The following is a 23,433-nucleotide window of genomic DNA, read 5'->3' on the forward strand; positions in this document are numbered from 1 at the left end:
AGCCCCAATTTCTTGTTCTACAAACTATAACAGTAAGAATCTTCACAGCGTGGAAAGAGGGTATTTTATAAAATAAATTATTGGTAACCCAAATATGAGAAACAAAAGAGGAAAACGACAAATAAATTTCCTAGGCTGGGGAGATGGCTCAGAAGTTAAGAGCACATATGCTCTCATAGAGGACCAGCGTTCAGCTGCCAACAGCCATGCTGGGCAGCATACATCTGTCCACAGGAAACCCAGTGCTTCTGACCTCTGAGGGCACCAGCACACACACGCACATACCCACACATTGACACATATGCATACACAAAATTTTAAACAGTTAAAATAAATTATAAAAAAATTAACTAACACCAAAATTTTAAAGTATGCATTCTACGTCAATAGAATGAAATGACAACTCTCAAAATGGGAAAAATACTTGCAAATCACGTATCTAGTGAGCAGTTAAAACCCAGAATATAAAGAACAGTAACAAAAGCCAAAATTCATTTAAAAATTAAGCAAAAGACTTGGGGGGGACATTTCTCCCAAGAAGATATACAAAGGGTTGACAAACTTGTGAAAAGGTATTCAACACCACTGACCACTGGATGAAAACATCAGCCACAGAGAAGTATCCACTTCACACCCGTTAGGAGAGCAACTCAAATAAAAAAGAAAAAACAGAAAAGAACAAGTCTTGGAGCTGGAGAAAAACCTCTGTGGCTAAGAATGCTTGCTGCTCTTCCAGAGTACCAGAGTTTGGTTCCCAAACCACATTGAATGGATCCAAGACATCCAAAATCCTCTTCGAGCCTCTCCTGGTACTGCACTAATACATACACGTACACACACACACACTCACACACACACACACACAAACACACACAAAATAACAAGTCTTGGCAAGGCCATGGAAGAACTGGAACTCTTGTGCACTGTTGATGGGAATGTAAAGTGGTTCGGTGCCTATGGAGGACAGTATAGAGAGTCCTTAAATAATTAAAAATAGAAATAGCAGATGACCCACATCTGGGTATACACACAAAGGAATACTAAATAAATAGATGGATAAATAATAAATAAGAGCAGGTGTGGTGTGGCTCGTGCCTGCAATCTCAGCACTCGGGAGTGTGAAACGGGAGGATTGCTTCAAGTTTGAGGTCAGCTTGAGCTACATGGTGAGTGTCAAGGCCAGCCTCAACTACCGTGTGAGACTAGGTCTCAAAAAAAAAAAAACAACCAAGAAATTAAAAAGCATCTCAAAGTCATGTACGCGTTCTGTGGTCTTTTTTTGCATTGCTGCAATAGTGAAAAGTAGAAATAAACAGCTATCCGTTGAAAGCTGGGTGCCTGAACAAAATGCAGCCTAGGCATGCAAGGCAGCATTAGTCAGCCTTCAAAAGGCAGAGGTTATGACACAGATAAACCTTAAATGACTTGAGGCTGTAACGAAAGGGCCAATGTGCCATGGTTCTGCTAATAGGAGATATGTAGGCAAAACAGAACACAGAAAAAGTGATGACCAAGGGACACGGGGAGGGAACTGTTTAATGGGTAGCGTTCAGTTTCTCAGGGCGAAGTTTGGTGGTGGTGGTTGCACAACAGTGTGGGCGGCCTTCAAGCCGCGGACCTATCCGCCTGACTGCCTGTCTCTGTGACTCATCAGCTGTGCTCATAGGCCTTTCAAGTCTTGCTTTCCTCGTTTGTGAACTGGAGCTTGGCAAACGCGACTGACACACACAGAGGAAAGGTCAATAAATAGCTGGAGTGACCATTGCCAGGTTCCCCAAGGTGCTCTCCCTATCTATAACCATGGCATCAAGTCTCAAGTCTAGGACCAGCCTGGATATCATGGCAACATTGACCCTCAGGGTAGCTGCCTATGGGGTGTTTCTATCTGGATATTCTACAGACATCTACGCCCCCATCATGCTACCCCAGCTCCTAGGTCATTGTCTCCTATCCCAATCCCTTAGTCACGTTCTCCTTAGCCCAAAAGCTAAGGAGCTAGGAGCTACTGCTGAATCTTCCCAAGTATGGCTTCGAATTCCTTCTTCTGTAGTCTCTCTCCATGCCTTCTGTGTAGACCAGGGCCTCTCCATCCATTCCCTTCTACTCTCTGCCCACGCTACTCTATCCAAAGGTTGGAACAACCAACTATGAACCTGTTACATCTAAAGCTTCTGGCCTGTAGCTCCTCACCAGGTCCAGAAAAGAGCACAGAATGTCAGCCGTGTGGCGACAAACACCTGATGCACCAATCCCAGCCAGCATCGGCTCTCACTCTCGCCTGGTCCACAAAACCTGCCATCCACTCTCCAGCTGTGGCCGGTCTCTCCAGACTCTGACTTTGAACTTAGTGCTCCCCCATGCAGGAATGACTTTCTGCGGCCCCCCGTCTAGAGACACCTAAACTCTAGCGGGCTCTGCTTTATTGAGCTCTCCTCTTCCGTGTCAGTCTCTTTATTAAGGCCACGTCCTGATTCGGGACTCTGCACCATCAGCTTGCTTGTCTCTCAGTCCTCATGGCTGAGCTCCAGCTATTCCCATTATGACTGCCCGTCAGATACACACACAAATAGAGCTCTTCCGTTTGCCCTATAGGACTCTGGGATTCTGTCCTCCTACCCTAAACTGGTAACTTAGCTATAAGGTTTTCCTAAGTGGCTAACCATTGCTTCTGCTGTCTAGGAGTTTGTCAGGGGGTCTCTGCTGCAGAGATGTGTTCCCACAGATAGTCTGGACAAGTTTGGGCGAGTAGGGTTCAAACCCTAGCCAGTGACATCCCTGTTTCCATCCGGCTTTTGTCCTGACTTTCATACTAAGAGAGAGAGAGCCTGGGCAGAGGAAAGCCCGGCGGCACGTTACCTGTGGGTCTGGATGTCGGCTCACTATGATGGGAACGGGGCCAGGGTCACAGTGGCTCAGGATTCTGTAGACTTCATTGAGGGTCATGCAGTGCACTGGAGACTCGTTGATTTCCACGATCTCATCACCACACCTGTGAAAAACACCCACAGGGACCTCAAAATAAAACAAATGACTGTAGCAGAAAGAGAGCCACTTCTCTATTTAATAACCTACTTCCTTCAAGGCTGCTCACGACATCTCAGCAAGTAGACTTTCTTTACCGCCTGACCAAAACTCGGAACAGGGTGGGACAAGCAGCCATCTGCTCCTGTTACTGTGGGCCATAGCGTGGCCAGTGTTTCACACCCAGAGCCCTCCAGCGTAGACAGAAGCTCACCTGTCTCTTTCCTTTGCCTTCTCCCATTGACCTGATCAAGACTGAGGATGCGGTTTACCCCTCCAGCCGATTAGCCAGGATGTAACTCATCACACCCTGGGCCTCGGTGTCCTCAGAAGGGGAGCGGCTAGGAGGAAGAACTGAGCAGCGTGTACTAAAGTAAAGGAAATGACGGAGGTGCGATGCAGCAGAGGTCCTTGTGAAGAGAAGCAAGGATAGCAGCCGAGGACTTATTTTAGTTCCAAGATGGGGCACTGGTTACTGTCAACTCCTGTGCTTTACATGAGTACACTGCAAAGGCCCTGAGAACCAGTGCAAACTTTAGGAGCTGGGGCCCAGGGCGAGCCCCTCTGGTTACTGGGGATGCACCTTTACAGGGGACAGTGTGACCCTGTCCTCATCTCTCTTTCAGAGTTCCAGCCTGGAGGTGAACACTTGTTCTGCCATCATGTGTTTCCACGTCACAGACTGACACGGAGTGGGGCGGGTCAGACACACGTGGACCTTCTGACGCTAGGAGTCACGATAACCTTTCTTCTTATATACTGACACCTCAGGTGTTTGCTATGTAACAGAAGACTGGCTGACGTAACCACTGACACAGAAAAAGAACCCAACTAGAAAAGACAGTGTTGCTGATATAAACCATCATGGCTGGTTGCATGTCAACTTGACACTAGCTAAAGTCACCAGAGAGGAGGGAGCCTCAACTGAGAAAATGTCTCCAGAATATCAGGCTGGAGGAAGCCTGAGGAGCATTGTCTTAATGGATGGGGAAGGACCAGTCCATTGTGGGTGGGGTCATCTCTGGGCTGGAGGTGCTGGGTTCTATAAGAAAGCAGGCTGAGCAGGACTCCAGTCTCCTGATTCTGCATCCCCTGTTGTGGCCCCCTGTTCCCTTCTGTGTTTCTACTAAGCTGAGCCCATTATCATGCTAAGATAATGTATGTTCTCTAGGAATAATGGAAGACCTCTGCCAGGTAGCACAGAACAGTCCTCACCCCACTGTGGGCCTCCGGGAGAGGGCAAAAGAGCTAAAGCCAGCATCCTAACTTGGCAGGGGGTCCTCCAACCCTGCAGCTAGATGCCCTGGCTCTGGAGCCAGGTTTCCCAGCTTCGCTGCTGGACCCCTATCCCTGCAGCTGTATCCCAAGCACAGTAGCAGTGGTTGTCCTGCAGAGGGCAGCACAGATCAGTTTCCAGCTCAGACCTGCTATCCAGACACCGCCTGAGCTGGGTTTGCCTTCCTACACTGCAGTCACGGAGAGGGGGAATTAAAGCAGGGCAAAAGTCTCCTGTTTACAAAAGCAGAGCATGTCCTCATGAAAGATACATTTGTCCCTCTGGCGGACGTCAGAATAGCTGTGCAAGTGTTGTACTGGCTTAAACCGAGATAACGATTTCTACCCAATCAGGTCGCTTGCTGTAGGCAGAAGTTCTATGGAGAGAGGCGGGACTGCAGCATCTATCTGAAATTATTCTGCCCTCTTGGCGAGGATGTGCATGAGCCACAGCTGGTTTGCTCAAAACACTCTGTTGTGCACAAGAGCTCACAGGAAAACCCTGCACCGTCTATGTTACTATGGATTCTGTGTCAGTCTAGTCTGAGTTAGAGCAAGCTTCCTTTGTTTTCTGTTGCTCTCTGACATTCTCGGGTGCCATGTTTCTTAACATACGCAGAGATTTCCGGGCTATCAGTAACACTGAACTCAATCGACAGCTTTGGTGTGGGGCTGCTGAGATTTTGTGTATCCCGCCCCTTTTCCCTATGCCCAGGTGATTGACATGGCTGTGGCTGTGCTACAACCGAGTCAAGCCTGAATCCTTCCGCATTTCTCCTAAGGCCAGCCTCAGATACTCCTAAAGGAAGCCAGTTTTCTCTGCTCTAAGCCAGGGGACCATTTAGGAAAAGAAATGGGGACCCACCGCAGCCGTCCATCCAGGTGCGCCACGGATCCAGGTGACAGCGTGTGAACGAAGATGCCCGAGATACATTGAAAGTAGGGGACACTACACAGGCCAATCCCCAGGCCAACACCAGCCTCTGGAATGCAGAATGGGGGAAAGGTGGGGAGCGTGAGCTTTCCTGGGGGGTAGGGGTCCCAGCCTAGTAGAAGTCTCTGACACCTGGCATCTTAGGCTAGGCAAGTGTCCAGGTCATGATGCTCATTCCACCCCTGTGTGTGGAGTGTCACTGTACACAGGATCCATTTAGGGACCAAGTGATGGGCAAAACAGACGGTGAGGAGGGTGTGTGGTAAGGTCAAGTGGAGAAACACTAGGAAATGAGAGAGGGGAGGCGGCAGGGAGGAGGATACAGGAAGGTGAGCAAGAGGAGGTGGGAAGAAGGGAGGAGACATTGATGAGTATTACACAGGAAGTAAAAGGGAATGAGCTAGGAAGTGGCGGGATGCCCCTCCAGGCCTCTGCGACGACATGTGGTGTAAACCATGGACAACAAAAACGAGCCAGGATGAGGAGATAGGCAGAGGTGGAGGCTGGGAGGAGGGTGCCTTGTTGCTGTGGGACCAGGAAGGCCGGTGTGGGCAGAACATGGGCAGGCATGGGGAGAGTGGGCTGAGGAGACAGAGGGCAGGTGTAAAGAAACAAACACTGTTTAACTTAGAAGACAATGCCACGGGACAGTCGGGAATGAGGAGGTGGCGTAATTTAACTACCATCTTTAGTAATATGCCTGGCTCTATGGAGAAATAAATACAGATGGGCAAGAATAGAAGCATGAAGGTCACTGGAAAGGCCCTGTGGGTACAAAGGGTGGCAGAGGGAGAAACAGAGGGCATGGAGTATATTCCAAAGGGAAGGAATAGAAGGAATGGATCAATAGATTGGCTCAAAGGTAGTCTTGAATTGAGTGACTGGTAGGTGACAACCCCACTCTCAAACAGGGAAGTCTGGGCAGGACTAGGCCTAGGAAGTTCTGCCCTGCAGGCACCCATGATGCTTATCACTGCACTTGAAGCCCAGCTCTGCCCTTAACAGTGTCCCTTGTCCCTCCAGCCTTTAAGAATTAGCCATGCACCTGGGATCACAGAGCGAATGGCTGCGGATCCCTGGATGTCAGCTTGATTAAAAACAAACAACCCTCCATTCATTTTGCAGGAACAAGAAAATGGGCCCAGAGAGGGTCAGTGCACTGTTCAAGGTCTCAGGATATTAGCTACAGAGTTCAGTCTGGCTCACTCCCCCCGCCGTGTGTGTGTGTGTGTGTGTGTGTGTGTGTGTGTGTGTGTGTGTGTATGTGTGTGTGTGGGGGGGGGTTCCCTGCTATATGCCTGCTAACTGTCTCACTAAAGACATAAAGACATTGTCTGGGTTAGCTAGGACAGGTACCTATTCCTAAGCCTGATAAGCTGAGTTTAATCATCAGAACCCACCCGGCAGAAAGAGAGAATCTCAGCCCCCACTAGCTGTTCCCTGTGTGGCGGATACACAAACACATACTAAATAAGCAAGAAGAAAGGAAGAGGGGATGGGGAGAGAGGCAAGTTCAGCTGGACAAAAATAGCGTCTGCTCGTCACCCGTTCCGTGCTGTCTCCCTAGGACAGCGGTGGGCACAGGCTGGCACAGCGCTCCTACCTTTCTGCAGAGACACCTCCACCATGATCCTGTAGTTGGGCTTGGCAGTGCTGGCAGGGGACGCGGGGCTTTCCAAGGAGAAGGGGCTGCTGTCCTGGGCACCGCACGTGCTGGAGCTGAGGGAGCGGCACAGAGGGGGCGACAAGTGGCTGCACAAGGAAGGGGGTGCCGTTAGGCGGGTCCTCACTGTCAGGGTCAGAAGCCCCTTCTTGGCTTGCTGGAAAAGAGTGATGGTATTTGGAGCCATTCTCAGACAGGTGGGAAAAAGAAAACAGACAGCCAGGAACGATGATTGCTGTTCTCCGAGGAAACGCAGGTGTGTGTGTCTGTGTGTGTGTGTGTCTGTGTGTGTGTGTGTGTGTGTGTATGCATAGCATACAAACATGTGACAACTTACACAAGACACGTACATACACACACATGTACCCAGAGTATATATGTTATATGATATGTGACATGGGTGCTTACCCAGATAGACTCTTGAACTGAACTAACTGGATGGAGATGCAAAATACCTTTTAGTGATTCTTTACAAACTCAAAAAGGCAGTGGTGGTGCACGCCTTTAATCCCAGCACCCATGAGGCAGAGGCAGGCGGGTCTCTGAGTTCTAGCCCAGCCTGGTCTACAGAGCAAGTTCCAGGACAGCCAGGGCTACACAGAGAAACTCTGTCTCTAGCCCCCTTCCAAAATAACCTCAAAAATTAAAACCATATCTATAAATCTACTATTATAAAGACGCATGTTTTGAGACAGTTTTATAAACCTCTAGTAGTCTGAATGTCCTGATTCTACTAACATTTGTAGAGGATTTTCCTTAATGCTGTGCCCGAGGGCAACGTCGACTAGGCAAAGGCTAGGTCCCTGCAAAGGGTCAATTTTTAATTTTGTGGCCTCAGAGGAAGGAGAGGAGGCTAGGTTTGACTTCACTGCTGAGGGCCTCAGACTGTGGACAGAGGCTAAAACGTTACCTTGAACTTCTGCAAGGCATCCTGGTGTGTTAGGCCAGCCATTGATTCACCATTGAGTTCCAGGATTTCATCGCCTGTCGAGGGAGAGAAACGTGGAAGCTAGCAAGCTTTATTCAGGCTTTCGGGATATACTCGGGGCCTTGGGCCTTGTCCCTAGGCCTGCCAAGCCTAGCCCTTGGCCTTTGGAGTTTGACACACTCGAGCACTGTCTGGGCCACCAATCTCAAGTGCCAACTTTGCCATTCGGCTTTAACAGTGTTTCCCAACAGCTCGTCATAACTGCTTCTTTTTAGCTCAGATACTGTTTAGTTTAGTGTGTCTATGTGTTACGAATCAAGGCTGCAGAGCTCAGAGTGGTGGGCCGCGCTGCAGCCAAAGGGAACGATGGCAGAACTCGACCCTTGTCACCAGAAGACTCCATATGACTGAGAACACACGCGCGGGGAAAGTATGTCAAACGACCCCAAGCATGCAATCCCAATACACAGGCTACAGGATCACCAGAAGTCGGAGGCCAGCCTGGGCTACTTATCGAGTCCAAGGCTAGACAGGGCTACAAAATAAACAGAATTAAAACATAATTAAGTGTGTGCTGAGAAAGGGAGAGGCAAAGCCAAAACTTCAGAATGTCCGCTCTTAATTCCACCAGAGCTGAATCTAAGCCATTAAAATATCTGTCCCCAAAGGCCAAATAACCCAGTTCTGGGCTTGTCTGCCATGTCCCTCTTTTGGTCGTGTCTGGAGAACATTGATGAGCCTAGGTTGTGCTAGATCTATTTCACACAATCGTTTTCTGGAAGGAGAAGCAAAGCCAGCCATTCGTGGTGTGGTGTGCACAGCAAGCCCATCATCACCAGCATGCTCCCCCAGAGCCGTTGTGAGCACGCGCACCACTTTTGAAAACAATTAGGCTACTTCTTAATTCTAAACCAGGAATGGGCTGGTTGGAATTCTGTTTTTATTATTGCTATTAACTAAGGGAGATAACCCTACCCTGCACCATTTCCCCCGTCAAAACATTGATGGTTTCCAAAAGTCCAAAAGTAACAAAACACCAAAGCACACACTTTGGATACGGGCCTACTCTTCCCTTCTCCTGCCTCCTCTTCTCTTCCTGATCTTGCCTGGGCTGCTCCTGTAGACCTGCTCTTGGTCCTTTCCCGCCCCCTCTCAGTCCCTCCCCCCTCCACACCTCTGTGGTTCTTTAATCCACTCCTTCCCAAAGATCCCCTCTTGGCGACCGCTTTTCAGTGGGCTGTCGGACAGCGCCATCTAGTGCTCAGCCAGGCACATCGCCCTCCTGCAGTTCCCACTTCTTCAGCCTTTTCCTCTTCCTCCTAGGCCTCTTCCTGTTCTTCAGCTGACTGAAACTGGAAGCTGTCACACGTCCTCATTACCCACTTACTGCCTTTTCCCAGGCCTCGGCTGTTCTCATTGACTCTAGTCCTTGGAAGGGTTACTGTTCCAGACAGTCTCAAGAGCAGGTGACAGCCTCTGGTGCCAGGCTCCCGTGCCAGCCTCTGACCGGCTCACCTGCTACCTGCCTCTTGTCAGCCACTGCATCCTATACACCACTTCCTGACTCACCCAAGGCCACTCTATCCAGTGCCTCCCACTGCCCGATGCCGCACTGTGCTTGGGTTGGCAGTGTTTTCTGTAGAGAGCCAGATAAGTGTGTGTGTGTGTGTGTGTGTGTGTGTGTGTATGCATAGCATACAAACATGTGACAACTTACACAAGACACGTACATACACACACATGTACCCAGAGTATATATGTTATATGATATGTGACATGGGTCACATATCTTTGCAAGTCTTACCATTTCTGTTTTGATGACTCAACACAGAGTTGGAACATCAAGGCAGCCATGGCCTCACATGAAAGAACATGGCTGAAATTTGAATCTTGTCATAATTTGTATGCCGCAAAAACAGCAAGATAGAATTTTTTTGAATTAAATTTTATTAATCTTGTGTGTTGTGTGTGTTTGTGCGTTTAAGGGCTTGGTTTTCTGTTTGTCTTCAGAGACAGGATTTCTCCGTGTAGCTCTGGCTGTTCTGGAACTCATTCTGTATACCAGGCTGGCCTCAAACTCACAGAGATTCACTCGTTTCTGCCTCCTGAGTGCTGGGATTAAAGGCATGCACCGTCACAATTTTTCTTAATCCTATCACTGGGTTCTTTTAATTAATTGATTGACGGATGATTAATTGATGTGTATAGACATTTTGCCTGTATGTATATCAGTATACCACATGTGTGCTTGGTACCCTTGGAGACCAGAAGAATGATAGTCTGCTCCTCGCTATGATGGCGTCCTTGAGGAGAGAAGTCTCCCACTAGAGATACGCACTCCTCCCAACCACAGAAGAATACTCTGAAAGCCCCAGATGCATTTTCAGCTCTCGGTGCCTCCTGAGACGCAGTTCTGGACTATGCTTCTCACCTCTCAGCCACACTCGGAGGGGGAGGAAAGGAGGCCTACCTTCCTGGAGCCGTCCGTCGGCGGCAGCTGCACCTCCAGCAAAGATGCTCTTCACGTAAATCCCAATGGGACCATAAATGCTGTCCTTCCCCCCAACGATGCTGAAGCCCAGGCCCTGGGGAAAGAAGAGGAGGTCAGATGGAGAGTATCCCAGCTGTTTCTTAGACAGGACTTTTCTCTAAGGCCCTGCCTAAGCCCTGAAGAAAGGAATTGGGGAGGAGACAAAGTTCCTTTAGTTCTGTGGGGTGGTCTCAGGAGTTAACCAGGCAGTGTGGTTAGCAGCTTGTGGCCAGTTTGGACTATGGAGTATGAGAGGCTTGCCCACAAAGCTGGCAGAGGGGTGCAGGGTAGAGACTAATGCTCCATTCTCTCTGCTTGAGTATTTCTATCCAATCGCCTCCTCTGATATTGTTGTGAAATAAGGTTACAGAATTCACAGGCTGTACTTGAAAATAAAATACGATGCCCAGAAACATCAAGGAGACGTTAATGGCATTAATAGTAACAGCTACACCCAGGGACACATCCTTTCTGCTACCAAAGGCCCCTTGTTCCCTCCATCCTGGATCCATCCGGTCTCCTGCCATAGGACGCCAGTCACCTGGTCTTTCTGCAGGTGCTATTCTCCCTGTCATTATTTCTAGGTCATTCTCAGAAGCCGACCAACACATCCTAGGATTATGTCGGGGAACAACACTGTGGTGTCCTCAGAGAGGAAATGATCACAGTGGAGCTGGAAGAATCAGCATTGCTTAAACTCCAGCGAGTGCCTGCGAGCTTGGGTTTGCCCCCTCTGTTGTGCTCAGTGTCCCACCGCCCTGTTCCCACTCTTCCCTAGATGACAGCTCCTAGAAGTCAATGCCCCAGCGCTTCCCATTGGTGATGATCTTTGCTCACCTTTGCTTGGCCCTTCATCAGCACGATGTTGGAGATGACTGAAGCCTGCAGACCCCCAGACAGCTGCCCAAGCTGAGCGGTGCTCAGTGACCGAGTTGGTCTTGTAGTGCCCTGTCATGAAGAACCCGAGAGGGCAGGAATGAGTCACCAGTGACATCAGCCAAGAAGAGCCCCGCCCTCTACCTCCCAAGGGTCGCACTTGGGAAGGAAGCTTTATCTAAGGTGGCCTGGCTGCAGATCAGCAGAGAAGGCTCACACGTGCTTGCGAAGGGGTAAGCCAGGGGTAATAATTCAGACCATACTGCCCCCAGAATAAGCCCTGGAGGCCAAGTGAGACCTTCAGTTGAGTTTGAGACATCCCTATATACTGTGTTCAGCTCAAAGCATGTTTACCAAAACCTCTGCTTGTGCCAGGCACGGGGCAGTAGGCAAGGAGTTTAGAACCCCAAGACTCAAAAGAAGAACTTTAATTCCAGGGAAGGCGGAGGGAGGTTAACCAGCTGCCTCAAAGAAGCGGAGGGCATCAACCACGAGCAGTTTTGTGTCCCAGAACCCCAGTGGGGAGCAGTGTGGCTTAGTGGTAATGCTGTCACTTCAGAAGCCATATCCATGTCCCAGAGTGTTCTCCTGGCTCTGCTAGTTAGTTACCCGCTAATGACCTTGGAGAAGTGACTTTGTCCCTCTCTGCCTCCGTTTCCTCCAGAAGATCATTTTCAAGAGGACTTACCTGTGTGCATGGTGTCAAGGAATAATTAACTGTGCTAACTATGCAGGTGTTGAGGGCGGGGCTTCGTCCCCAGGAAGTAATGACACATCCTTCTTTTGCTATGTGCTGCGTTAGCAGTCTGCAGCCCAGGAACACGCTAGTGCTTCCTACCTGGTCACCAAGCCAACATGTTAGCTGAGGGTGTGTAAGGGAGAGTGTGTAAGAGTGTGTAAGGATCCTGCTCACTAAGATCTGACGCTGCCAGGCGAGTCACATATGTAACTAGCCTGTAGGGACCCTGGAGTGGATTTGGGCTTCAAGACCATCATTCCCTGAAGAAACAGCTCATCTTCTCCTCCCCCCCCTTCCCTCCTTCCTCTTCCCGCTTCTCCCCTGCTATTCCCTTCCCTCTTCTTTCCTGTTGCTGGTCTGAAGCTGTTGATACTTGGCTAGGCACAGTGACCACACCTATCCCAGGTTTTGTAGCCCTAAACCAAGGCTGTCCCTCCCTGCATCCCAGAAACAACCCTTCGGGGATCCTGCTTTGCTGCCTCCCTTGGAAGCCTCTATGCAGACAAGGTGAGACCACGAGGGGCCATCAGCAATGGTTAACTAACTTCTCAGTGTTGCTGGTCACGAGATGAAGACGTTCAGAGAGTCAAACCCCTGTCTCTGTCTCTGGCCCCTGCCTCTGTGGGGGATGGGTGTGTCTGGGACCCACATATTGGAAGGAAAAAGCCTGCTCCCATACTTCTGCCTTCCACACTCACACTGTTGCATCCCCACCACTCCCACCTAAAAAACACACACTCACAAATAGGAAATGAATAAATGTTAAAAAAAATGATACAACTTCAAGTCTCAATTTTGCTACATACTAGCACCGTGAAAGATAATAAACTCCTTAGTTTATCAAATCCTGAGTTCCCTAGTCTTCTCACCTCAGAGTTATTGTGCAGGTGAAATAAAGGGATTCTCAGGATGCTTTAGACCTTGAGAACTCTGTGGGGGCAGTGGGGGACAGGGATGCTGTTCTCTATGGGCTCCTAACAGCATAGAAGCGACAGTGGTTGCATGTACCTGGCCCAAGGGAGGCTTGACAGATAGTCCTTCCAAATGATTTGTGCCTAGCAGGGTGCCTTAGCAAACTCAGTAAGCTCTCTGTCGTCTGTGAGCAGAAAAGCGCTAGTGTGATCACACAGCCTCCGTTCCTCCCATGTCTCCAGGCCCCTCCCCTCCATCTTACCGAAACCGGGTAGTCCAACTGTTGAGAGAGAGACTTCCTGTTGCTACAGAGAGAGTACGGTTGCCTGTCAGTGGGAGCTGCAGATTTCTTGGCTATTGGAAAATCAATTTCTCCTGCGCAATAGGGATTAACACCTAAACAGAGATGGACGGGGTGGGGGGAACAAACAGGAAGAAATCATTTGTGTGCACTCAGATATCAGCCTCGTCCATCAATCGCCAGCCCCTTCTTTAGGTGAGGGTCTGTGAGGGCAGAAACCATCCAGCACCTAGGATGGTTGGTGCTGTCCTCAAGGCTGCAGAAGACCCATGGTAATGACCTCTACCAGATGAAAGAGAGAAAGAGAAATAAGGACAGAAAAATAGGTTGCCGTTTGGAATGAGTTTCAGTAGATTGACTACAGAGCCATAGGCAAATCCAGTGTGAGGTGCTGAGGCCATGCTGAACTGGGCTCTGCCCTTTCTGACCCAGGTAACTAGTGTGCTTTTGGGTGCTCCATAGCTTCTATGGATTCAGATCTGCATAAACAGAGGCCAGAGCAGGACATAGTTCATTCTCCAAAACTGGCTGTTCTGGGTCCTCCTCTGGGTACTCTGCCTGAAAATATTTGTGGATGTATACAAGGCGATAGAAAAATGCATCAAAATTATCATCTTCAAAGTGGGGGAGTTCAAACCTGCAATGCCTACCGCACTGGCTCGATTGATACCAAATGTGGTTAGGACCCCAGCTCAGAAGCCCAAGCAGTTTTAGAAAGAGAAGCTGTAAGTTGAGATGAATATGTAACAATAATAATAAATTTATACTTTAAAGCTAAGTCGAATTATGAACTGGAAAAGTTAATTGCCAAAGGAACTAAAAATGGATAACACTAAGTTCCTCGGCTCTCATAAAAGGGATGATTTAGAAATTTTATTCTGAAGTATTTATTCAGTAATTAAGTTTAATAAATTAGTTAGCCACTTTGAAATTCTTAATAGTTTTGCACAGACTCCCTTGGTTTCGTTCTAGACAGAGGCCCCTGCAAAGTGTGTAACCAGTACCAGGTGCAGAACAGGGCAGAAAAGCAGTCACAGGCAGGATGGAGAAGCCTGTGCAATACATATTTAAAAGAATAATAGTAGCCCAGTGTGAAGTGGTTGATCATGTCTGCTGCTGAAGGAATGGCAGGTTAGTGTGGCCGTGTGGTCAAAGTCCTTCAGCTGTATCTACCGACCGTTTAAACCAAAATTTAACTCCCAGGCCGTTACAAACAAGAAACCAAGTTATAAAAGTCTCCAAACAGGCCATTTAAGGACGGCTCGTAGTACCACAGAGAATGAGGCTCGGAGAGACGAGCAGCTTCCCCAAAGTCACACAGATAATCACTTCCAAGCAAGTTAGATCCCAATCTAAGCATAATGGCCCTCAAATATGGTGTCTTTCATTTTGCTTTGTGTTTTGGGGGTGAGTGTGGGGGTGAGATTGAGACAGGCTCTGCTGTAGCCCAGCCTGGCCACACGCTCAATGTATATAGTCCAGGCAGGCTTTGGACTCCTGATCATCCTACCTGCATGGCCCACATGATGGAACTACAGACGCCACCACACTCAGCCTTCAAGCCTTCTCAGTCATCAGCCACTCCCTCCTGTGTGGTTGTCACTCAGCATTCATGGGCATCAATTGCTTCCAGGACCCCTCCCCCCATAGATACCAGGATATGTGGGTGATTTTCCATATTTTGTATAAGTTTACTACATTATTATCACATAGTAGAGGCAATTAAATGCACTACGTATGCTGGATTGTTTAGAAGACAATGGGGAGAGAAAAGAATCCACACATTTTCTATAAAAATGTTATTTTTTTTAAAGTAGTTCCCATTTACAGATATGGAGGCTAAATGGGGTTCCCTTCAGGAATCAACATGGGTGCAAAAAAAAAATCATGTGTAAAGTAAACAGTAAGGATTATGCTAATGAAAGACTAAAAATAATGAGAATGTTTAATAAAAGGGAGTTGTTAACTAGACTATAAATGTTCATACAATTCCACTCTAAACACGGTGTTTAGAGTAGAATTTCCAATGACTTGTGCACACACGTTTTCTGTAGCCACATGGGAAGAGCATGGCATTAACTGAAAATGTTAGCCCGGCTTCGTGTTAACACCTTCAGCGCGAGCTTAATTTCGCCACGCCTTTCTCCACTCTTCTGATTCTATTTACAGCGCTCACGAGTCCTCGGGTCTTCTGATCTCAGCCCCTGTCATGTGACAGGTGAGCAAAGGAGGCTGGGGTTGCAGGGGAAGCTTGCTCAGCACAGGAATTACGCCAGCACTCAGGATAGGAGCAAAGGTTTTTTTTCTCTTCCCCAGACCCGATCTCCCCAGCATATCACTCAGCCAAAGGTGCTGTCCACATAGACATGGCCAGGTCAATGTAGAACCCCTTTAGCTGTCTGGGAAGCACACCTATGAAGCATGCTCTCTGAGAGACAGACAGTCAACTTGGTTTACCCTTGATAACCCAGGAAGGACCCAGCCCCCTAGGCTCCCGACAGCAACAACAGTCCTGATGTTCAGGAGCAGGTAAGTCCCTGTGGTGGGCTGGATGAGAGCATCCCCACAGGCTCATGCATTTGAACATTTGGTCCCCAGTTGGTTGGGCTGTTTGGGGAGGTGTAGGTCCATTGGAGGAAGGCAGTGTGGTCCATTGGAGGAAGGATGAGAGGCAGTCTTGAGAGTTTCGACTCTCGTTTCCAGTTCTCTCTCTGCACCATACTCACATCCCCTTCAAAATGTGAGCTCTCGACAGCCTATTCCTGCCACCATGACTGTTTGCTGTCTCCTCCTGCCACTATGGACTCTAACCCTCTGGAACTAGAAGCCAGAATAAACACATTCTTTAAGTAGCCTGGGTCACAGTATTTTCCACAGCAACAGAAAAGGAACGAGTACAACCCTGTTCCCGAAGATATTTTGACAAGATACTCACTGGTGGAGTTGCTGCGTGTCCTCTGGTGGCAGACTTTAGGGAACAGGAAGCTACTACTTTGTGCTTCTGATTTTCCAGTCTTTTCTCTGGAGGAAGTTGTAGAAGGTTCCTGTGAAAACAGTTTCCATCTTTTTTATTCAGCAAATTAAAAATTGAAATGAATGCTTAGCATAATGGGGCATGGATGTAGGAAGTTCTTCTGTTTATGTATTGCTTATATTGATTGATGAATAACGCTGTTGCGGCCAATGGCTTAGCAGAGTAAAGCCAGGCAGGAAATCTGAACAGAGATAGAGGGGAAGAGTAGGCAGAGTCAAAGACACACAATGTAGCTACCAAAGGAGAAGGACGCTGAACCTTTCCAGTAAGCCACAGCCTCGTGGCGTTACACAGATTAATAGAAATGGGTTAATTTAATATATAAGAGCTAGCTAGGAATATGCTTGAGCTATTGGCCAAACAGTGTTGTAATTAATATAGTTTTCTGTGTGATTATTCAGGTCTGGGCAGCGGGGAAACTAAAGTGGAATCTGTGTTTACAGGCATGGACCAGAGAAATACCTGTTGATTTGTCTATCTCTCTACTGAAACAGCAGGCACCTTGAAGGCTGGGATTTAGAACCATTCTTAATCATTTATTCCAGATAAACATTTGCTTAACTAAAAGGTACTTAACAAATAGAAATTGCATAGTTATTAAACAAATGCTACAATGTCAAATGCATATGTCAGGGTCTTGATTACACATGGGGAGTTCAGCAGTGATCTAGACAGGCAAGGACCTGACGTTGGATAACCGACATTTTAGTCAAGAAAGGCTAACAATAAACAAAGGTGAAAGATCACTACAGAGAATGACAAGTGTTCAGTCAAAAGGAATAGAAAGTGTCCTGAACAGAGAGTCTTGGAGACCTGTACTAGAGATGACGGGGGTGCTACATCGCCCTGAGACAGGCACTCACAAAATTACTGCTGGGCAAGTACAGAGTTTTAAAGTATTGAATCATCCAAGTGTTCTCCTGGGTATTATGATTTTATTATATTGCTGATTTCTATTTGCCAGCATTTAATTTAGAAACTTAAAAGTCAATATCAAGCCGAATTATTTACAATCCTCTTCTATTTCTGCCTTACCATATTGAATTATTTCACTTTTTTTATCACAATGATTTTATAGGAATAGCTTCTAGGACTTGGGAGATGGCTCAGTCTATGAAGAGCTTGCCACCCAAGGACAGGGACTTAAGTTTGGATCCCCAGTACCATATAAAAAGCCAGGGATAGCAGCTTATGCCTGTGATCTCAGTGCTGGGGAAGCAGAGGCAGGTGGACCCTATAGCCCATTGGTCAGGTCTTGCTGAGTCAGTGAGATCCAGCTCCAGCTTTGTCTCCTGTCTCCAAAAAGTAAGGTGTAGAGGGAATGAGGAAGATAGTCAATGTTGACTTCTGATGTCTGTATGTACACACATACACCATACCACACAACATACCACACACAAACAACACAACACACAACATACCACATACACACATGCCACACAAACCACACACACTCAAACACACAAACACACACCACATACACACTCATACACATACACATACACACACACACACACACACACACAAACACACACACACCACACATGCAGAGTTTCCATTGTACTGAGTATGTTAAATAACCTAATTAGTCTCATCTCTCTACCAGGGTGGAAGAAACCATCTGGCTCTTCCTTGCATGAACAAAAAACATCTGGAAGAACTCTCCAGCCCCCCCCCTCCTTTCCCTGAGGCACCAGAAGTGGAGAGTGAGGGGCACAGAGGCTGGCAGAGAGAGTGAAGGAATTACTTTACTTCTGCTTCTAGGTCTGTTCTCTTTTGTAACTTTACAAACGCTGTGACAATTGTTGAATCACATTGGCGTCCTCACTTTCTATTGCAACTGTGTGTGTGTGTGTGTGTGTGTGTGTGTGTGTGTGTGTGTGCTTCAGGGAAGCAGTAGGTAGAAAACTCCATAAACATAGGGAAGTCCACAGCTGTCGAGTTTGAACGACCAGGTAAATGATTTGGATATTTGTTATTGGACCTGGAAGCTATAGCTAAAGATAGTTTAGGTGTTTAGGGGTGGGCACTTAATGTTGCAGTGTCCTGGAGACTCCTAGTCTACCTGACGTGACTACCTTTTTGAGAAGGCAGGTATGGCAGGGGCTGGTTAATTCTGTGTGCTGAGTGGCTACAATATTCAACACCTGGTGTGTGGCCCAGGAACAGAGAATCCCCCTTGCTCTGCCTCTCATTGGGTATCTCTGGCATCAGCTGGCCTCAGCCGACCTCAGCCAGCCTCAGCCGGTCTCAGCAGGCTGGCACTGAAGACACGGCTGGCATTTTCCCCACAAGTTTCATGGCTTTCCTCTCCCCAGTTGTTGATGGTAGGCTAGTAAGCCTTTCTGAGTCCACGCCCACCTGCACTATGACACACAGAAACTTCTCACGGGATCCAGAACATGGTTAGCCCCCTTCCATGGCTACTGTTCAGACAATTGTTTCTCCAGAGGTGTATATTTCTTTTGAGTTTTGAAAGACTTTTCTGCCCGGTGGCGGAGTTAACCAGGTGAGTGTCGTAAGCAATCTGGATCCAGAAGTCCACTAACAGACTTTCAGGAATAGAGCTAAATCCAGTCTGACACAAGAATTCATGCAAGAAACCACAAATCAATTCCCTTTTATTTCCTTGGTAAGCCGCCGCTGTGAAAACAGATGAAGTCTGGGCGGCCTCCTAGGCTGTCATTTTTCTTTTCAGCAGCAGATGGCGCTGTGTTAGCCTGCGCAAAATGACCCATCTTTAAGGGCGCCAACCCGGGAAATTCCTGACACGTGACCAAAGCAGTGATTAGATACAGGAGAGACTTGATTTAGCTGAGCTCTTGAGACTCTGATTTTCAAAATTAAGTATGTGATCTGCTTTTCTGAGCACACTGGAATATCCAGCCTGATTTCCAAAAGACACTTCTTAGTGATGGCCGTGGCAGGAGGTTGCATCCCAGCTCTAATGTGAAGGGTTCCCTCTAGTAGTCTCCACTTCCTGCTCTCCAGTGAGAGGACGTAAGTCGCGATCTAGTGTGGCCTTGGGACCTCCGCAGGCCTGCTAAGCACAGCAGCTAACTGGTCTACTTGCCCAAGGGTGACCCTTATTCTTATTCTTGAAGCCCCTCTGAGACGTGAATTCAGTCTGTGTATTGCCACTTCCAAATGTTTGATAATTTGAAAGTAAATACTTAAAGTGGATGCACACAGGACATGGCCTGATAAGCTTCTTTTAAAACAGTGTTTAGAAGAGTTATTTTAGTGTACTTATACTTGTGCTTGTATCTACAAGTTCTGAAATATTTTACAATAGTCTGACTATAATAATGTAAAAAGTACACTGGAAAGGGCTAGAAACAGATACACTGAAATAGCAACATTCATTCAAGAAGCGTTTGCTAAGAACTTGCCGTGTACTGGGTTCTCGTCTTCCCAGTTGTGATAACACACAATAGGCGAGACCCACAGGACAACGGTTCCCATGAATGAGGAAGGGTGTAGTTGAATGATGAAGCTATGTCTGCATTTTCCTTTCTTTTTATTTTATATGTGTATGGACTTGTGTGTGCGTGTGTATGTGAAGGCGACTTGGATGTTATGCCTCAGGAGCTCCTCGTCTTGGTTTGGAAGACACCACTTCTCCTTGATCTGAAACTCGTTAGCCTAGGCTGGCTGGTGAGCAAGACTCGGCTGTCTACTGTGCTCACCCCCTCAGCGATGGAGTGACATTCACATCACTAGGAGACCCGCCTTTTCGCTTCTTAATGTAGACTCTGGGGGTTTGAACTAAGGTACCCCCCACACACAGTAAGCTCTCTACTGGAAGCTGTTTTCCCAGTACTTTCTCCCCCTTTAGGAACAGGGTCTCATGTAGCCCAGGCTGACCTTGAACTCCATATGTAGCCAAGAATAACCTTAAACTTCTGATCCTCCTGAGTACTGAGATTACAGGCCCAAACCACCACCCCCGTTTAATGTGTTAACATTGCATATTTTCTAGGTTTTCTACCGTATTTGTCCTTTTAATTGGGCCCAAAACAAATTACTAACATGACATTTATTTCAACTGTTACAATAGTAGGATTTTTTTTTCTTTATAAAATCCCTAATCCAAAATAAAAATTGTCTGGCTAGTCAAACCAAGATGGCAGGAGAATCAGAGGGAATAGAACAAACCCATTTTTTCCTGGATTGAACAATAAAAGAATGCTCTGTTCACATGAGGGGTTCACTTTCTGACATTTTCAGTGTTGGTTGAAGAAGGCCTGATCCAAAAGAAGTCTTGCCATCTTGCCATCTTGGTCTTCCACAGGACTTCACAGTTCCCAGAGCACATTCCTGCCTCATGACTTTGCTCTCCGTGGAAGTGCGACCATGCCCTTGAGTCTGTCTTCCTTACCAGTCCGTGTTCCCTAACCAGAGTCACCTCTGATGTAAGTCTCAAGGCAGCTGATCCTTCCCCTCAGCCATGTGGCCAGTGTCTGGCCTGACAGAAGGCAAAAAGTTGCATCAAATCAGGGCCACGTCCTCAAGCTTCTGGATAACTGTGTGAAACTGAGGTACATCTCTTTAGCCTTCTGGGAAGGGAACAGTTTCCCTAGATTCCACCGCGGCAGGAATGGAGACACACTGGTGGATGAAGATCAAACTAAAGTGGCAATTTTGCATCGAGTGTGAGAAGACATGCATCCTAAAAGTTCCTGAGCAAGGCAATGCAGGTGTTTATAGACGCTCTGTGGTTGGCTCACCAATGCAACAGTGCCCCGTGTGCTCTGAGTTCATCTCACTGCCAAGCTGGAGGCTGAGTGGAACAGCTGATAAAGGGTTTGTTATGGAAGATGAGAGCCCGAGTTTAATCTCTAGGACTCACAAAAAAAAAAAAAAAAAAAAAAAAAAACTCCTGGCGTGATGGTGAGCTTCTAAGCTCAGCACTGGGGATGTAGACACAGGAAAAGCCCTAGGCTCGCTGACTGCCCAGTCTATCCTATCAGGTGACCTCCAGGCTAATGTTGAAATCTGTGTTGGAGGAGGTAGATGGCGTTTGTGAGGATGACACCCCAAGGTTGTCCTCAAGCCTCCACATGCACACACACACGTACATGTGTGCACTCATGTGCACACACACACACACACACACACACACACACACCCATGTGTATATCCCCCCCACACACATGCATTTTTCAAGAAGAAGTTGGAGAGATGGCTCAGCAATTTAAGCACTGGCTGATTTCCCAGAGAGAATCAGGGTTCAACTCCCAGCATCCACATGGCAGCTAGCAACCATCTGTCACTCCAGTTCTTCCAATACCTTCCTCTGGCTTCCATGATGCATGCATGCACACAGTGCACAGATGTGTGTGCAGGCCAAACGCCCGCACACATAATATAAAAGAAATCTCAAAACAAATGTTTTTGAAGATGTCAAATTTGGTGGCCTCCCCCTGAGACATGAGTGACGAGATGGAAGATGGGGTCATGAGACCAGCAGTCTTGACTTTTTCATGACTCTAGACATGCTGCATCGTTGCTCAGACTCAGTTTCCCTTTCTGTAAGCTGAGAGGCAGACTAGCCATCTGTCACCATCACTTGGAGCGCTGCGCTTTCTAATGCAACTGAGGATTATGTTCAAAGCCTCTGAGCTGCTTTCCTTTTCTGAAATGATCACATATGAAAAAATGATTCACAAGACTCAAACGGCTTCCCTTGGCTCCCAGGGGAAGCCTGGCCACTCTTGGACAAGCATGTCCTGGGTGGGGCAGCTCCTCATCAAAGGAGTCTCTGTAGGAGCCCTGAGAGCAAGTCCACAGAGTCCTCCCTCTGCAATACACAGAACAGAACACTTCTGTTCCTGTTCCCAAGGTGGGGCTTCTCTCCACGCTGGGGCTTTGTCACTGCGGTCAAAGGGCTAACACAGTCATTAGAACACTCTTCCCCTTGTTCTCACCAGAGACTGTGGTCACGGCAGCCATTCTGTGTGCAATGCACGCCACCATTACCTAGACATCCATCTCTCCACCAACCCGGTCACAGTGGGACCAAAGGGCCTTGTGTGGTCCACTGTCCAGCAAGCTCTTCACAGTACTTTTGCCAACATTAAGATCAGTCCTATTGCTTCTAGGGACAAACAGCCGACTCTAAAAATGGAAAGATACGCAGTCCTCTTGGAATGAGAGGATAACCCAGAATTATTGTAGGAGGAATTCGGGGGCATTGTGTCCTGCAAGCAAACTGACTGCAGAGCCTGAAGTTCTCTCAAGGCTTATGAGTCCTATTGACCCACTGGGAGAGATCATTTTGCATGTGGACTGCTCACTGGCATCAGTGACAGACTTGACACTCTGGAGCTTGCTGGCGGCCTTCCTCCTCAACGGAAACTTTCCTGTTTTCTTTTGAACGGAGTTGCTGTGACCGCTGCCTCTGAGGGACCCACACAGCATAACCCAATCATCCCCAGCAAGGTCCATTTCCTGTGGTTGGGTTGACATTGCGGCAACAGGCTTTGATTTTTAAATCACAAGGACACACAAGCAGACTCCAGCAGATCGGTTCTGGGCCACCACCTGGTCATACGGATGATGTCCCCTGTCTGGTAGTCTCAAGGGGGAAGGGACAAGCACAGCCAGGACTTCCCTCTGATGTCCACTCCCCTTCTCCACAGCACGACCACTGTCACCAGGTCCTTCTAATTCCACCTTCTCAAGCCTCCCCAGCACGCCATTCCCACTCCTGTCCCGGTCAAGGTCCTGGCCCAGATCGCCTACTACAGTGGATCTGATACCGTGAAAAGAATATTTCTAATAAACGCTGCCAGGGTAGACCCATTTCCACACACGAGGACATGAGTTGGACTCCGTGCTCAGGCCATGCGCACAGAGTAACTGTTTACAAAGGGGGTCCAGAAAGGGTGCAGGGAAAAGGCAGAATATGTGCAAAAGGACACAAGTTGTGGAATAGGATCTGAAGCCAATGTTTTTTATAGTTTCAACTCTATCATTTCTGAGGGCCAGGGAGGTCAGGTGATGAGTAAATGCATAAAGATGCATTGATGGTCAAAGTGTGGAACTCTAATCTAATGCATTGATGGTGAAAGTGTGGAGCTCTAATGCATTGATGGTGGAAGTGTGGAGCTCTAATGCATTGATGGTGGAAGTGTGGAACTCTAATATAATGCATTGATGGTGAAAGTGTGGAACTCTAATCTAATGCATTGATGGTGAAAGTGTGGAACTCTAAT

The 23,433-nt window shown here is 47.7% G+C and overlaps 1 protein-coding gene across 2 annotated transcripts in view; it reads right to left on the minus strand.

Moving 5' to 3' along the window:
- Window positions 1-23,433, minus strand: part of Il16 (interleukin 16) — a 70,216-nt gene that overhangs the window by 19,251 nt on the left and 27,532 nt on the right. Inside the window, exons 3-10 of one of the 2 annotated variants that reach the window (XM_013350184.2) lie at window positions 16,115-16,223; window positions 13,141-13,274; window positions 11,189-11,299; window positions 10,292-10,406; window positions 7,804-7,877; window positions 6,834-7,050; window positions 5,162-5,279; window positions 2,857-2,989 (exon numbers count right to left, since the gene is read on the minus strand). In XM_013350184.2, the coding sequence (XP_013205638.2) occupies window positions 2,857-2,989; window positions 5,162-5,279; window positions 6,834-7,050; window positions 7,804-7,877; window positions 10,292-10,406; window positions 11,189-11,299; window positions 13,141-13,274; window positions 16,115-16,223 (1,011 nt within the window). Of the gene's footprint in view, window positions 1-2,856; window positions 2,990-5,161; window positions 5,280-6,833; window positions 7,051-7,803; window positions 7,878-10,291; window positions 10,407-11,188; window positions 11,300-13,140; window positions 13,275-16,114; window positions 16,224-23,433 lie in introns of those variants that run through there. The other variant, XM_026784438.1, reaches the window with a different exon arrangement.

This window comes from Microtus ochrogaster, chromosome 22, assembly GCF_000317375.1.
Source record: "Microtus ochrogaster isolate Prairie Vole_2 chromosome 22, MicOch1.0, whole genome shotgun sequence".
Taxonomy (NCBI): Eukaryota; Metazoa; Chordata; class Mammalia; order Rodentia; family Cricetidae; genus Microtus; species Microtus ochrogaster.